General features: G+C 39.3%; 1 protein-coding gene across 3 annotated transcripts in view; it reads right to left on the reverse strand.

Annotated features, from left to right (window-relative positions):
* The window catches only part of CDK5RAP2 (CDK5 regulatory subunit associated protein 2), a 199,379-nt gene that overhangs the window by 93,605 nt on the left and 87,345 nt on the right, over positions 1–18,429 (reverse strand). For all 3 annotated transcript variants that reach the window (XM_017503288.2, XM_017503290.2, XM_017503287.2), the window contains exons 13-14: positions 7,157–7,327; positions 3,181–3,324 (exon numbers count right to left, since the gene is read on the reverse strand). In XM_017503288.2, coding sequence (XP_017358777.1) covers positions 3,181–3,324; positions 7,157–7,327 — 315 coding nt within the window. The remainder of the gene's footprint in view (positions 1–3,180; positions 3,325–7,156; positions 7,328–18,429) is intronic.

Below are 18,429 nucleotides of genomic sequence, written 5' to 3' on the forward strand. Positions count from 1 at the left end.
CATCTAAAGAGGCAGCAGACACACAACGAGAAAGCTTAATGGATCACTTCTTGGTAATCAAGGCAATTTAGAAGCCTAGTAGATAGATGGTGTCTATTTCAGTGGCTGTGTCACAGCCCTGCAACAAAGACATCAATTTTAATACTCGGAAAATTCAGCAGCAATGTCCCAACCATGTCAATAACCAAGCTATAAATCTCTGGCTGCAGTAAGTTAAATATGGTCAGCGTGTTTTACTCTCTATTCTTCAATTCCCTAGTCATCTAGCATTAATTCTCAGGATCACACAATAATTAGAAGGAAAATAGACTGCCCAGAGTCTATGGAGACATGATCATAGCCTCAAGTTCTTTCTGGAAATGGGCACAGGATAAATTCTAAACCAACACAAAATAGCCAAAGACACAGCAGAAGAAATTCACATTTTCTACAAAGAAAGAACTACAATCTGAAAAGCATACCTTTCTTGGAGTCGGGGGCTTGGGGGGTTACGACCTCAAGGCTGTGACAATTGGGATTTCCTAAAGCGGCACCAGAAATTTACAATTCTTAAGTGATCACTTACAATTCTTTTGTTGCCGTTACTTTTGTTTTTTAAAGAAACTGGGTCTCGGCCAGGCGTGGTGGCTCCTGTCTGTAATCCCAGCACTTTAGGAGGCTGAGGCAGGGAGATCACTTGAGGTCAGCAGTTTGAGACCAGCCTGCCCAATGTGGTGAAACCCTGCCTCTCCCAAAACTACAAAAAAATTAGCCAGACATGGTGGCACATGCTTATAATCCTAGATACCTGGGAGGCTGAGGTGGGAGAACCACTTGAACCCAGGAGGCAGAGGTTGCAGTAAGCCAAGATTGTGCCACTGCACTCCAGCCTGGGTAACAGAGTAAGACTGTCTCAAAAAATATAAAAATAAAGAGACTGGCGCTCACTCTGTAACCCAGGCTGGAGTGCAGTGGCACGATCATAGCTCATTGCAGCCTTGAACTCCTGGACTCGAGCAATCCTCTTGCCTCAGCTTCCTGGATAGTTGGGACTACAGGTATGCACCACTGTGCCAACTTAATTTTTGTAATTTTTTTGGTAGATGCTGGGGTCTTACTATGCTGCTCAGACTAGTCTCCAACTCCTGGCCTCAAGCAATCCTCCTGTCTCAGCCTCCCACAGTGCTAGCATTACAGATGTGAGCTATGATGGCTGGCCAGTAACTAGCTACAATTTGCAATTCATTTTACAGAACACAATTAAAGCCTTTGCTAAAATACTTAGGTATTTGACATAGTAATTTAAATATCACCAGGATCTGAATATTACCAAAACGCCCAGGCAGTAACTTTATATTTGTTATTTGTGGTCATATGAAGTACAGACATCACCTACCACAAAAAAACTAAAAACAAAATGATAAAACTAGTGAAATTAAATTTTAAAATACCCAACCTGTCCAATAAATTTGTAAACATTTTGTTCAACATTTAGATACTTTTTACATGACTAAAAATGTGATTCAAAATAGCATTTTAGTTTAACTAACTAAATATAATCAAAGAGATGAAGATATTTCCATCTAAAATAACCTGATGAGCTGCTATCTTGGTATGAAACAGACTATGCCCTATTACAGGTTAATGTGAATCTTAGCCAAGTAAAGTTGGTCAAAATCAAATCAACTAAATGCTAGTTAGAATCACAAACTATTAACCCTCTGAGATTTAGTTATCAGACTTGCCCCAGGTTATGTAAGTGAAATGACAGAGTAGAGAGAGAGAAATCCAGGCCTCCAGATTGCTGGCCCAGCCCAAAGGCTCCATGAGTCCATGGTGACATTCTCAAGAGAAACGGCAAAATGCAAATACACAAACGGTCAGAATTAAGAAACAGCTCCAACTGCTCAGCCAATGATACCCCCAGGATAAGCTCTGATACTGAGCAGATACACAGCACAGTGGCTAGTATTGGCTGCTAAAATACTGAAATACTTCCACACCAATTGCAAAATAAACTTTGGACCATCCAATCCAACCACTCTAGCTGCCCTGGCCCCTCCCTAGGGATCTTGCCATGAGGTCCCTAGTAGTTTTTCAACTACACAGTTGATGCCTGGCACAGGAGCAGGCCTCCAGGTCTCCAGCCATAGTGCCTGAGTATTTTCTGAAGGCTGATGCCCATGCTACACCAGTTGATAATTCTTTTGAGAATCACCCTTCACAAATCCACAAGTCACGATCAGAGCCACTCATCAGAAAACTAATTTGCGTTAGAGTTCTCTATCTTCCAAATGTATGAACTTCATTAAAGCCAGGTTTTTCTTTAAAAAAAAAAAAAAAGAGCCTACAGTTAATTCTTTTCCTTTCCCGTATCTGGCTGCCTGGTTGTATTATTCATTCATTCACTAAACAAATATTTACAGAGCCAAGCAACAGGCTGAACACTGGGATTCAGAACATGTGCCAGCTCCCTACCCAAGAAGTGCCTGCCCAGGGTGCTGTACAGGAGCCCAGGTGAGGGGAAGCAGAAAAGTGAATTCTATAACTCCAACGCACAGAGCAAGTGCCACGGTGGAGGAGTGTGTAAAGTGCTGTGAACAAGAGGAAGAGGGGACCTCACTACTAAGCAGGGTCAGGAAAAGCTCCACAGAGAAGGCGACATTAGGATGGCACCTGCAGAGATAAGATAAGGAAGATAAGATAAGGAAGGAAAAATCATTCCAGGCAGATGGTATTACACATGCAAAGGCACAGAGAAGTACAAACATGGTGTTTTCAGGAATCTATAAGAAATCCGCTATTGCTGGAGAAGAAAGAAAATTAGATGGGAAAGATGATTTGGGGCCAGATAAGGAAGAGCCTGCTGTGCCATTTTTTTGTATGAATTTAAACAGGAAAACTTATGAAACACTTGTGATTACACAGTTCTTCAGAGGTAAGCCCTGAAAAGGCAAATGAGGCTCCTGGCTTAACAAGCTGTGATTTCTCAGTTTGCTGTGTGGTACAAATACTTACATTCAGCTAAAGGATATTAACCTGTAACATGGTAAGATAAGAACTTCTCCTCCTACCTGTTGTAGGCTCAATTATCAGCAAGAAGGCATTTGAGGATCTCTAGATCATAGCACCTATCAAATATGTTTCAGAAAATTATATGAATCCATTCGCATGTGAGCGTCCCATTTCAGTCAAGCTTACCTTAGAGAAGACGGTTTTGCTGCCTGGTGACTGTTGAGAAGAGCACTTTCCTGTTATCAAGGCTTCACTCCTGAGCTGGAGATCCTCTGCAGCCATTAAATAGCAGTTCTGCTGTATTACTTCCAAATCTTTTTCATTGAATTTCTAATGAAATGAAACAAATTATAAGGAAGTTGTCATCAAGAAAAAAATATTAAGAAACTGTCCCAAACTCCTTAAAGAAAAATATTTTATTTTTTCACAAGGTTCCCTACATAATTTTCATCATTCCAAAATACTAGACAATTACAAAACCATCATGCAACTCCATTTCTATATTATTACAACTTGGAAAACAGTAGCATGCCAGCAAGGCAGAGCTAAGGACGGTGGCAGTTGCTACAAACTGTCCTCGCTCACCACCACTGTGATGACCTTCCAGTGGGTGTAGAGGACAAAGCCAGGCTCTCATCTGACAGACCTGGTTTCAAACCTGGGTCCATCCTGCTCAGGATGTGATCTGTTTCCGATCCTGTGGGCTTATGGGGATGATTCTAAGACATGCACATCAAAACCCAACAAAGTCTTAGTCTCTCTTGAAATGTTACAAATTTGACAAAACTTGACCTGTCCATATCGAAAAGGAGATCTGACTTCCAGGAAGAAAAAACCAAGACTGCAAATATTGCTTTAGGGTCTGGTCACATATGAAAGGGTCCTTCATAATCACACACAATACAATTCCACTGACTGAACCCTCAGAAGATCTAACATCCAACAATACGACAAGACCAGAGACCGTATCTCTGGTCTTCTGCATGGAATCTATTCCTAACCATTTAAAATCCTGGTAACTCTTGAACTAGGATTCTGTCCACCCTGTCAAAAATAAAGGGTAGGAACCACATCTTATTTCTAAGCACCTAGCAGAATTAATTTATCCACTCAAACTTTTATAAGAAATTCAGTGAACAAACAAAAAAGTAGAAGCAATTCTTTATAAAAACCCACTGAACTGTAATAGAACTAGAAATCGAATAACCAATACTGACTTTCTAGAATTGTTACAATACAGTTGTGCTTAAATTACACTATTCATTTTCATTTTTCTAAAGTCCAATTATAGATATATACAGTTTAACAGTCAAATAGTACTACAAGGCTTAAATGGAAAATTAGTATCCTCCCCCTCTCCTCTCCTCTCACCTCTCAAATCCCACTCCAAAGAAAAACAACCTTCAAACTCTTTAGCTATTTCTTCTGCTATATACCTCCATATTTCTATATCACATTCTTATTCATAGATTTCTTAGTTTCTTAAGTTTAGATTGTATCTACTGGCTCCTGCCAGAGAAATTTGAGGATTCAGCTCTTATATCCTTTGTTCCTCAACCCTTTTCCTAATAATTATATCCCAATTTTAGTTAAATCAATAGTCTGCATTTACATTATAGCCAGCAAATACTGCTCATGACTTAGCCACACGGTGTTCTATGATCACGCATCAAAAAACTGACCATTTACATTTTACTTTCGTGGAGAAATTTCAACTGAAGCCCTCCTCTAGAGCTCAAATCTGGAATTTCTACATAAGCAGCTCAGCTCTCATCCCAGGACTTCCCTTCACCACATGCCACGTGAATTCCCTACTTTCTGAAGCCCATGTCTCTCTCTTTTGGTTATTCCCTTCCATTTGGTTATTCCTTTATACATGTGGAATCATCCACCAAGAGCTTCCTGCAAAAGAGTACACAGGAGGCAGATGACTGTGGGCATCAAATGTCTGAAAATGCCTTCGTTCTGCCCTCACACTTGCTGACAGCTTGGCTGAGTACAGAATGCTGGACTGGAAATCACTTTTTCTCAAAATATGAAAGCATTGCTCTTCCATCTTCTGGTTTCCAATGTTGCTGCTGAGAATTCTGATGTCATTCCAAGTGTGGGTTCTTTGTATGTGACCTGTATTTTCCTCTCTGTGGAAGCCTTTCAGGTCCTCTCTTTATCCCTGTGTTCTGAAATTTCAAAATGACACACCATGGGGTATGGGTCTTTTTTCTTTCTTTGTGCTAGAAGCATAGCAGGCCCTTTCAATGTAGAAATAGCTATCCTTCCATTCTGGGGAATTTTATCCTATTACTCTGAAAATTTCCTTCCCTCTGTTTTGCCTGTTCTGTCTTTCTGGAACTCCGATTAGTCATATTTTGGACCTCTTGTATCAAGCCTCTGGTTTTCTTTTCTCTCCCATTTTCTCATCTGTTTATTTGTTTAGTTCTGTTTTCTGGAAGACTTACTCAACTGTATCTTCCAACTTTTCTAACTCTTAAACTTTTTATATCTGCAATCATAGTTTCAATTACCAATAGTCATTCTTCTTTTCCAAATACCTTTTCTGTCAGAGCCTTCTCTAAAGATGTTACGGCCCTGAATTTTTGGATTTTTAAAGCTGTCTTGTTTTCTCCTCCTTGCACGTTTCTATTTCCTTTACCTACCTCTGTCCTGTTTGGCCTTTGTCTTTCCTCATTTTTTTTTTATTTTTAGATGGAGTTTCACTCTTGTTGCCCAGGCTGGAGTGCAATGGCCAATGGCAATATCTCCGCTCACCGCAACCTCCATCTCCTGGGTTTAAGCAGTTCTCCTGCCTCAGCCTCCTGAGTAGCTGGTATTACACGCCCAGCTAATTTTGTACTTTTAGTAGAGGTAGGGTTTCTCCATGTCCGTCAGGCTGGTCTCAAACTTCCAACCTCAAGTGATCTGCCCGCCTTGGCCTCCCAAACTGCTGAATTACAGGCATGGGCCACCGCGGCCAGCCATCTTTCCTCTTAAATTCTTTTCTCCTATTTAATAAACTCAGGCCATCCATCTACGTTTAGGGGTTAAAAGTGCTCAGCAACAGCTCTGGGAGTGTGGAAAGGACCCATCAAAGGTAGCCTCACAGTGAGGGCGCAGGTAGGGGCCCAGGTATTTTGCTGGAGGAGCCCCAACTGTCAGCATCGTTCAGTTGTTTCTCCCCTCCCAGGCATCTCATTGCTGGGCATGCACACTTCCACTCCCTCCCTGTTTTCACTTAAGTGGTCACTCCTGCTTTCAGTTACATCTGGTGGCCCAATGGCCACAGCTTCTCTGGTTTAAGGTCTCCAGAGGTCTCCTGCTGGTGAGGAGTGGGTCACCTATAACTGCTTAGAATTCCAGCCAATCTCCCGTTTTTAAAGGTACCAGGTATATCCAATGCGTGCTATGCCTTTCTGGGGTTCTGTAGCATAAACCAGCTTGCTTCTTGTTGGCTTTTTGTCCCAAAGGCATGTCACTGCATGAAGAAAGCCAAATCCTATGCCCCTAACACTCACCCATCCACTTAGCCAATTTTTTTCTTTTTTTTTTTTCTCCACGTCTTTTGTCTACAAGCCACACTTATCCAAAATTCTGTTGACAACTCACACTTGCTATTATATCTGCTTCCATTCTCCTAGTTAGTCCCTGTGGGTTATACCTTTTTATTCTTTCACTGTTATTTGAATGAGGTTTCCGGAGGAAGCAGAATTAAATGCCTATGTTTACTCCATCATGGTTATCTGTAAGTCTCAGTGAATCTCAAAAGTTCACTATCTGATCAAACAAGAAGGGTACTCCTAAAGAAAAAGGAACAGTTAGAGGAAACGTACAGAGGAGTGAAAGGGCATGTTATAAATAAGCAACAGGAAGTATCTGCAGTAGAAGAACCTCAGTGAAGTGCGTTGACCCCTAGGGCAAAACAAACCACAGCCTGAATCCAAGCTCTGCTGTTTAATAGTCATATGACCCAGGATATGTTCTTCCCTTCTCTGAGTTCCCGTTTCACCACACTTCTGAAGCCCAAATGACATAACAAAAGCTCTAGAGTGCTCTGAAACATAGCAATGATGACTATAATCATAAATATTTCTGCAAAAGAATTGTTTTGGAAAAAAAAAAAAATCAACCCATGCCAAATTAAAAAATCTAAATACAAAAGTGACAGTACCTGAAGCAGCAAGTCCTTTTGATTGGTACTTTCTGTTAGATGTTTGATCGCTTGCTCTTGACTGTGCAATTTTTTACTGCTTTCACTCAAAAGATTTTTGTAATGATTTTCCATTGCCTTCTCTCTTTCATTCACTTCATTGCGTAATTTTTCAACTTCATTTCTAAGGTCCTACCAGAAGAAAATTAAAAAATGGAATTTACTTGACAAAAATTTTAATCTCTTATGTGTTTGACTTGCTAAATTACTGCCACAAGAGAGCAAGATAATAGATGGATTTGAGGGAGTACACAAGTATATACTTCTCACTTACAAAATCTTACAAAAACCACTATAAGAATAATCTGCAATTTGGCAAAAGATTTATACATATTTATCACATTATTTAAAATGCTGAAAAACCACAAAGAAACTAGATAGTGAACAGAGAAATAATTATGAAGAGTACAGTATTTTTAAAAACACACACACAATTATGAGTAAAAACAACCAGATTATCAAACTGTACAGATGATAAGAAGCTCATTATTTTCTAAATGTTTATACAAATGTCCTAAGGCTATGAGGTAACACATCAAAACAACAACAGTATATCTAAGTAGAAGAATTATGGGTAATTTTCAGTTGACTTTTACTTATTTATTCTAAGTTTCCACAATTTCTAAATAATCCCGTGTTATCTTCACAATCAGGAAAAAAACTATCTTAATACCATTTGCAAAGAATTCATGATACGAAAAAATGTTCATGTTATTTCCATGTTACAGAAAAAGACAAGAAAAAACCATATACAGAATGATTGTGACTACCCTTAAATATGCATTATTTGTAATACTGAAGCACTATTCATAAGAGCAAAAGGTTGTAAACAATCCAAATGTCCACCAATAGAGGAATAAACTATGGTACATTCTCACAATGGAGCACTCCTAAGCTATAAAGGAAAAGGAATGAGAACTCTCTCTCTGTAAATATACTGCCCTAAAGTAATCTTCTGAATATTTTGTTAAGTGTCTGTGGCAGCAGCAGAGACCCAGGAGAAATAAGTATGGATAGCATACTGCCATTTATTTAACCACAAAACAAATTAAATGACTTCCTATAAGGTATAAGAGAGAAAAAGGTAGAAGGGACAAAGATAGAAACTAGAACTCATTTTACATATGTGACGTTGCAATCATTTAAATGTTTATAAAATTATCTTAAAAATAAAATAAAAATCCCTTAAAACTGAATGAAGAGCAAACAAACAAATGAATCTAACTTTGTAACCAGTTGATTGTTTAACCCAATAGAGAGAAATTATTTCAGTAACACTGAAACAGAATAATTTGTACATCCCTAGTGGGATATTTCTCTAAGTACAAAAGAGGTTGCAAAAAATCTTAAACTGTTTTTAGCAATCATGTTATAAGCAATGCTACTGGTAATGTTATTCCAGAACTGTGTGAGTATATATAGCATATATATTTATTAAACAATTATTAATGTCATAAAAACCAAACTTTAAGTAGAAAAGAAATACAAATACTAAAGAAGTGAAAACTTGTCATTCTGTCATTCTCAATTTGAATTTGAAATATCAATTATCAATGTGAACTTCTATTGTCTGTTGTTTCCTTTCTTCCACTAAAAACAGCTAGAATTGATGTCCTCCCTGGTACCCAGACTATAGTCTCTAAATACATTTTCCTACAAAAAAAGAACAGGGTTCTTTAAAGCAGTGGTTCCAAAACACAGTCCTTAGAACAGCATAATCAGTCTCACCTGCATATATGCAACTATATTGCTGGTTCTGAGGATGGAAAGATGACTCAGACCTGGAAATCCAGTAGGCTCTAGGAGCTGGGAAAGGCAAGGAACCAACTCTCCTCTAAAGCATTCAGGAGGAATGCAGCCCTGCCAACATCTTGAGTTTAGTCCAGTGCGACCCATTTCAAACTTGACTTTTAGAATTGCAAGATATAGATTTGTATTGTTAAGCCACCAAGTTTGTGATAATTTGTTCCAGCAGCAATAGAACGCTAATACAGTCATCTTTGAAGGATTCTAGGGAACTTGTTTTGACTTTCCTGTATGAACTGTACCTCAGGGTAACTAAACAAGTGATGAAAAACCAAGTTTCTCTCTATAGACATATTCAGCTATAAAAAAAAACAATGAAATTAAATTATTACCACTTGCAAATGATCAGTAGCTAGTAACATCACAAAAACAGACTATCAAATATTTGGAAGTACAAATGACCAATTATAACGTAATCTTGTCAAAAAATTTAACCTGAATTTCACCATGCATCTTATCTAAACTACCACTTTACTAGAAATAGTAAACAGAGAAATAAGTCAAATGATATTACAGAAACAGTCAGCAAAATCCATAATGTGAAAAACTCTAAAGAACAAATAACCCAACATATTCAACAAATAAATTACATGGGGGAAAAACAGGAGGGAGAAGCTGCCTACTTATTAAACAGTAAGTAAAAAAGTTGGCCTGTAATCTCAGCACTTTGGGAGAGATTATGTGTGTCTGAATTCATGATCACACACACACACACACACACACACACACACACGCAGAATTGAACAGATATAGAAATACAGATGTTTGTATGCATGTGTCAATACACATGCATATTTCAGCTCTGTACACTGACAAAGCCTAGAGGCAATAACACTCCAGTAGTAATGAGAATACCTATCATTCACATCTTGGTTTCTAATATCATTTTCCAATAGAAAAAAACAGTGTTTCTTCAGAAAATACTTGATTCCAGGCTTAGAGCAGGGAAAATATAATAAGAGATAAGCCCAGGATATCTCGTGCTCCTAAAAAGCAAGGAATTGCTCAAAAAATGAAAGGTCATGTTGAAAAGGCACAGGAATTAATTTGAAGTGCTCCCAATGGCCAAATCTGGGTCAATCGAAACAATAAAATAAATAATGATAGTAATGGTTTATAACTTATAGAGTAAAAAAATATCCACAAGTCCATACTGATAGAAACAACTATACTGAGTAACAGAAGCAATAATGTTAATATAAGTAACATGAAAATATTCTCCATTGCATAAGCTTATATCAGACCAGAATAATCCACTGAAATTTAACAGCAAAATAATAAATGCAGGAGAAGGAAGAGGATAGCTCTTCCTCATAGTAGACTTACTACTAATAAGAATAGAAGGAAAGATAGAAAAAATATATAACAACTAGGCAAACACCACAGTAATAACGGTTGCAGGTAAGAATCATCAATGGATGCTAGAATTCTTGAAAGTATGACAAGAAACAGGATATTCATACAGTCTCAAGAGATCTCCCCACAAAATTAATTATAGTGAATGAAATAGTGACTTTACAGTGAAGAAACCCAGAAGATTCCACTTTAACCAAATGACTAACACTAACCTCATCAATAATGAAAGATTGACATTACGTACCTCCAAATACAACACATTAAGAAGAGCACATCATTTCCATGCTATTCTTGCCAAAAACACAAAACCTCCATCTAATCATGAGAAAACACCAGACAAGCCCAAATTTAAGAACATTTCACAAAATAACTGACCAGTACCCTTCAAACTAGTCAAGGTCATAAAAGACAAAGTCTGAGCAACTGTTCCAGATTAGCCAAGACTAAAAAGACATGACAATTCAATGTGGATCCTTCACGAGATCCTGAACCAGAAAAGGGTCACGCATGGTAAAACTGACAGAATTCAAATAGAGTGAGTCTGTAGATTAGTTAATAGTGTTGCATCAGTGTTAATTTCCTGATACTGATAAGTATACCACAGTTACGCAAAATGCTAACACTAGGGGATATATGGGAACTCTCTATATTGTTTTTGCACCTTTCCTGTAGTTTAAAATTATTTCAAAATAAAAAGCTTTTTTAAAAAAACATATCTACGAGTGTGATGATTCATGCCTGTAATACCAATACTTTGGAAGCCCAAGGCAGGAGGATTGCTTGAGCCCAGGAGTTTGACACCAGCCTAGGCAACATGGCAAGATCCCATCTCTAAAATAAAGAAACAAACAAACAGCAATGTGCACACCTTGTTTGGATCACGATTTGTCTTTTTTTTTAGAGACAAGGTCTTACTATGTTGTCCAAGTTGATCTCAAACTCCTGGGTTCAAACAATCCTCCCATCTCAGCCTCCCAAAGTGCTGGGATTACAGGCATGAGCCACCACGCCATTCCTTGAATCATGCTTTAAACAAACTGTTTCAAACAATTGTTTTTAATGAGACAATCAGGGAAATCTAAACATTTATTGGTTGTTTGGTAATCTTAAGAGACTACTACCCTTTTTGATGTGAAAATAGTATTTTTTAAAGCATACTGGGATACTGATACAACAATGTGTCTGGGAATTGCTTAAAGTAATTTAGCGTTGAAAAGGAGGGATTAAGAGGAAGAATGAGATGATACAAGATTAGCTCTGAGTTTATGATGGCTGATTCTGGGAGACAAACACATAGGGGTTCAATGTACTATTCTCTCCTTTTGTGGGTATTTGAAATTTTCGATAATGAGCAAAGTTTTTTTAAGTTAAGGTATTTATTAGAAACCTGCAAGAAGTACCAGAACACATAATTAAGGATGGTTTTTTTTAATTGTCTTATTCTTTTCTCAAATTTAAAATATTTCACACTAAGCAGAGACTACATTCATAATTGGTAAAGTAACATTTTAAAAAATGCTTTAAAAATTGTTAATTATTTCTTGGGCAAAAAGATGATCATGAGATTGTCCTAAACCTTTACTCCAAACAGGTAGACCAAGAACCTGCCATGAATTATAAATGTCAGTAAATAGAAATTCAATTCTGGAGAAGGAAAGAAAAGTTTTTTTATATTATTTTACAAATGATACTAAAGCAACATTAACAGAATTCTAAAGCTAAAGAATAAAAACATTCCCCCAAAATACAGTCATGGCAATATATTAAACCATTCTCAAACAGTAGGTGCTCCTTTCAGTTCTTGTCCATCTGCAGCCCTAATTTTTATACAGTTTTAAGTTTGGTTTGGACTTCACCCCATTTCACTTTACTCCATAATACTATGGCCTACAAAGAGCATACAGCAACTAAATAATGACATAAAAGAACAATTAAACAAAAAGAAAAGCTTAAGAGTATAAAGTCAAGAAGTGTTTTAAGTACAGAGATGAGAAAGGTCTAGAGAGCTGCTGTACTGAGCTTCCAACTTGGCTCTGCTTATTCTTTTGGTCTAAAAGAAAGGCAGGACAGGTGGCAAGGCAGAGCTTAAAGTGAAAGCACATAATCTTTATGCTTAACAATTTTAATGAATACCTCTTAAGTCACTTAACTACTTTCCCACTGTCACCAAGTGTTTGGTAGTAAAGAAAATACAACAAAGAGGCCAGGCGCAGTGGCTCACACCTGTAATTCCAGCACTTTGGGAAGCCAAGGTGGGCGGATCACCTGAGATCGGGAGATCAAGACCAGCCTGACCAATATGGAGGAACCCCATCTCTACTAAAAATACAAAATTAGCTGAGCACGGCGACACATGCCTGTAATCCCAGCTACGCAGGAGGCTGAGGCAGGAGAATCGCTTGAACCCAGGAGGTGGAAGTTGCGGTGAGCCAAGATTGTGCCATTGCACTCCAGTCCGGGCAGTAAGAGTGAAACTCCATCTCAGAAAAAAAAAATTTTAAAAGAAAAGAAAAATACAACAAAGAATAATTGTGACCATAAAACAAGTTGTTTTTTCCAACTCCGGATTTGTTTTCTTAGGCCAAATCCCCAAAAGTAGAATTACTAGGCCAGTATGTTTTCAGGATTCTTTCTATAAAGTGACAAACTTTCTTCCAAAAAAAAGTGGCAAAAGTACAATCACCAAGTGTGAGTTTTTTGTTTCACCACATCCTCACCAACACTGATATTTTCTTAAATGTTTGCTAATTTAATTGGTACCAAAAGGTTCTTCACAAGTGTTTGAATTTGCATCCTTTGATTGCCAATCATGCTTCTATATATTTGACTATTGTTGGAATTTCTCCTTGTGCAAACTGTCCTTGTGGGCCATGAATGAAAACAGTTTCAAGGACAGTCATAATGAAAAGCTGATCTCTCAAGAATCACCCAAGGTGTACATATACAAACATACACACAAAAGCTCATTTTCCCCCTACATTAGAAAATCTACAAGGGCAAGGTCTAGCTACCAAACTAACGCTATTACAGAAGAGGCTGATTATGAGGGTTCACCTTTCAAATGGACATCATTATGTTTTTGCCTTCTTGATTGTGTTTTGCTGGTCAGTGACTGCTCAGAAACAGTCCGTACCACCAGTGCCAGAAAAGCAGCTGTGGCTAAAGAGTGGGTACTGCGTTGAGTAAGCGGGGACTGGGAACTCCCCTACCTGAAAATTCCTACATCTTGGAGCTCCCACTTTTAGTTCTATTAATAATAGAAGATATTCTGTGTCAAGCACCTACCATTGTTCCAGGCAAGGTGCTAGACACTTTCATAATGACGCATTCACTTTTCACAACATATGATGACCCACAAGGCGCCCACCAGCTGGACCCCCTTGACCGTGCTGCCCTCTTTTCCTGTGGCTCTCCCCAGCCAGTTTTGCTCTGGCAACCCTGGCTATCTTCCTGTTCCTCTTACGCACCAGGTCAAGGCCCTTAAGCCTGCTACTCTCTCTGCCTGGAAAGTTCTCCACGTTGCTCCCCTTACTTTCTTAAAGTATGTGCTCAACCGTCATCTTCTCAGTCCAGTCTTCCCTGACCATCCACCCTACTCTCCATATTCCTTCCCTTCACCATTGTGCCCCATGGCACCTCCTAATATAGTATATAATTTACATGTGTATTTTGCTTGAAGTTTTTCCACCAGAATGCGAGCTCCCAGAGGACAGGGAGTTTTGTGTATTTTGTTCGCTGCTGTATCTCCAGCACCTAGAATGGTACCTGGCATGTTGTAGACACTATGGCAGATTAAACATGGCCATAAATTATTTGACTTTCCTTCCATCAAGAGGTGTGGAGTCTACGTTCCCTCCTATTGAATCTGGGCAGCGTAGCACCTGCTGTGACCATGAGAATATGGCAGAAGTGACAGTGTGCCAGTTTCTGTTCTTTCCAGCCAGGTACCAGACATGTGAGCGAAGAATCATGGACCCTCCAGCCCACCGAATTCACCAGTTGAAGACTGTGAGTAACCTGGGCCACGTAGAGCAGAAAAGCCAGATATGCACTGCCCAAGTCCTTGGCTCACAAACTCATGAGGTATAATGAAATGCTTATTGTTTTAAGATACCACATTTTGGAGTAATTTGTTACATAGCAATAGATAACCAGGAAAGCACTCAATAAGCATCTGCTGGATGACTGAATGAATCAAGGAAGGAGTTGGATGGGACTGCTACCATTCTATGAATGAGGAAACAGGCTGAGATAGGTAATTTGCCCAAGATCATAGTCACTAAGGGACACCATCTGCCTGATTCCAGATCTCTGATTCCACATCTTCTCAGTTCACCTCCACACCACAGTTTAGATCTCTTTTGCATCACTCACGAACGCAATGATCCCAATCCACTTAATGTTTATCTAACACTCACTTTTAGAAATCTTACCCTGGAAAGGCAGATCCAAGATGGCCAAATAGAACAGCTCTGGAGTGCAGCTCCCAGCAAGAACAATGCAAAGGGTGAGTGAACACCTCATTTCCAAACTAGTTATTGCTGCCCACAGACCAGGAGATTTCTGGACTGAAAGGCGCCACGAGTTTCCAGCACAGCTGTTTCAGCCGGCACAGCAAGTCTCCACACAAAAACTCACACAAATCTGGGTGGCCATTTCAACTGGTGCCTGGAACACCTGGGAGACAGAGCCACACATTCAACTGAAAAAAAGGGGCTGAAACAGGGAGCCAGGTAATCTGGCTTGGCAGGTCCCACCCCCACAAAGAACAGCAGTCTGAAATGCTCTGGCCTAAGAGTTTCACAGCAAGTGCAGCTGGACCCAGGACAGTCCAGCTCTGCCAGGGGAAGGGCGTCCGCCACTACCGAGGCAGTCCACCACTACCGAGGCAATCGCCATTACAGAGGCAGTCTGCCATTACCGAGGCAGTCCGCCATTAAAGAGGCAGTCCGCCATTACAGAGGCAGTCCGCCATTACAGAGGCAGTCTGCCATTACAAAGGCAAAGGCAGTTCTAACTGTACCTCTATAAACAAAACTGCAAGGAAGTTCACACAGCAGCTGGACAGAGCCCAGCAACACCTCTGCTGGCAGACTGTGACTAGACTACCTCCTTGCTGGGAAAGGTAGCTCTGAAAAAAGGAAGCAGCATGTCAGGAACTTATAAGTAACACCCCACCTCCCCAGGACAGAACACCTGGGAAAAAAGGCGGTTATGAGTTCCACTGCAGCAGACTTAAACATACCTGCCCATCAGCTCTGAACAGAACAATGGAGCTCACAGCTCAGCACTTGAGCTCCTATAAGGGACAGACTGTCTCCTCAAGCAGCTTCCTGATCCCTGTATATCCAAAGAGTCACCTCATAAAGGAGAGCTCAGGCTGACATCTGGCGGGTATCCTTCTAGGACAAAGATAAAAGAAGAAACTCGTAGAAACCCTTAATGTTCTGCAGGTGCTGCAGGTGATCCACAGGCAAGTAGGGTCTGGAGCGGACTTCCAGCAGTCCTACACCACAGAGGCCTGTTAGAAAGAAAACTAAAAAACAGAAAGAAATAATTTCATCAGCAACAAAAAGCATGTCCACTCAGAGACCCCATCCAAAAGTCACCAACTACAAAGACCACAGGTAGATAAATCCACAAAGATGGGAAAAAACCAGTGCAAAAAGGATGAAAACACCCAAAACCAGAACGCCTCTCCTCCTCCAAGGGATCACAACTCATTACCAGCAGAGGAACAAAGCTGGATGGAGAATGAGTCTGATGAATTGACAGAAACAGGCTTCACAAGGTGGGAAATAACAAACCTCTCTGAGCTAAAAGAACATGTTGTAACCCAACGCGAAGAAACTAAGAACCTTGAAAAAAGGTTTGACGAAATGCTAACAAGAATAAAAAGCTTAGAGAAGAATATAAATAACTTAATGGAGCTGAAAAACACAACATGAGAACTTCGTGAAGCATACATAAGTTTCAACAGCAGAATAGAACAAGTAGAAGAAAGGGTATCAGAGACTGAAAATCAACTCTATGAAATAAAACAAGAAGGCAAGATTAGAGAAAAAAGAATGAAAAGAAATAAACAAAGCCTCCAAGAAATATGGGACTATGTGAAAAGACGATCTACAATTTGATACGTGTACCTGAATGTGATGGAGAGAATGAATCCAAACTGGAAAACACTCTTCAGGATATTATCCAGGAGAACTTCCCCCACCTACCAAGGCAGGCCATCATTCAAGTTCAGAAAATACAGAAAACACCACAAAGATATTCCTCAAGAAGAGCAACGCCAAGGCACATAATCGTCAGGTTCACCAGGGTTGAAATGAAGAAAAAAATGCTAAGGGCAGCCAGAGAGAAAGGTTGAGTTATCCACAAAGGGAAGCCCATCAGACTCACAGCGGATCTCTGGGCAGAAACCCTACAAGTCAGAAGACGTTGGGGGTCAATATTCAACATCCTTAAAGAAAAGAACTTTCAACCTAGAATTTCATATCCAGCCAAACTAAGCTTCATAAGTGAAGGAGAAATAAAATCCTTTACAAACAAGCAATTTGCTCAGAGATTACCACCAGGCCTGCATTACAAAGAGCTCCTGAAAGAAGCACTAAACATAGAAAAGAACAACCAGTACCAGCCACTCCAAAAACGTACCAAATGGTAAAAAGCATCAACACAATGAAGAAACTGAGTCAACTAATGGCCAAAATAACCACCTAGCATTAAAACGGCAGGATCAAATTCACACATAACAATATAAACCTTAAATGTAAATGGGCTAAATGTCCCAATCAAAAGACACAGACTGGCAAATTGGATAAAAAGACAAAACCCATCGGTGTGCTGTATCCAGGAAACCATCTCACATGCAAGGATACACATAGGCTCAAAATAAAGGGATGGTGGGAGATTTTCCAAGCAAATGGAGAGCAAAAAAAAGCAGGAGTTGCAATCCTAGTTTCTGATAAAACACACTTTAAACCAACAAAGATCAAAAGAGACAAAGAAGGGCATTACATAATGGTAAAAGGATCAATGTAACAAGAAGAGCTAACAATCCTAAATACATATGCACCCAATACAGGAGCACCCAGGTACATAAATCAAGTTCTTAATGACTTACAAAGAGACTCAGACTCCCATACAATAATAGTGGGAGATTTTAACACTCCACTGTCAATATTATACAGATCAACAAGACAGAAAATCAACAAGGATATCCACGACTTGAACTCAGATCCGGACCAAGCAAACCTAATAGACATCTACAGAACTCTCCACCCCAAATCCACAGAATATACATTCTTCTCAGCACCACATCACACCTACTCTAAAACTGACCACATAATTGGAAGTAAATCACTCCTCAGCAAATGCAAAAGAACAGAAATCATAACAACAGTCTCTGAGACCACAGTGCAATCAAATTAGAACTCAGGATTAAGAAACTAAGAACTGCACAAGTTCATAGAAACTGAACAACTGGCTTTTGAATGCTGACTGGATAAACTAAGAAATGAAGGCAGAAATAAAGATGTTCTTCGAAACAGACGAGAACGAAGACACAATGTATCAGAATCTCTGGGACACATTTAAAGCAGTGTCTACGGGAAAATTTATAGCAATAAATGCCCACATGAGAAGCAAGGAAAGATCTAAAATCGACACTCTATCATCAAAATTGAAAGAGCCAGAGGAGCAAAATCAAAAAAAAAAAACTCAAAAGCTAACAGAAGACAAGAAACAACTAAGATCAGAGCAAAGCTGAAGGAGATAGAGACACAAAAAAACCCTTCAAAAATATCAATACATCCAGGAGCTGGTTTACTGAAAAGATCAACAAAATAGACCACTAGCCAGATAAATAAAAAAGAAAAGAGCGAAGAATCAAACAGATGCAATAAAAAACTATAAAGGGGTTATCACCACCAATTACACAGAAATACAAACTACCATCAGAGATTACTACAAACAACTCTATGCACGCAAACCAGTAAACCAGAAAGAAAAGGATAAATTCCTGGACATTTGCACCTTCCCAAGCCTAAACCAGGAAGAAGTTGAAACCT

Source organism: Cebus imitator, unplaced genomic scaffold, assembly GCF_001604975.1.
Source record: "Cebus imitator isolate Cc_AM_T3 unplaced genomic scaffold, Cebus_imitator-1.0 Scaffold309, whole genome shotgun sequence".
NCBI classification, from domain to species: Eukaryota; Metazoa; Chordata; class Mammalia; order Primates; family Cebidae; genus Cebus; species Cebus imitator.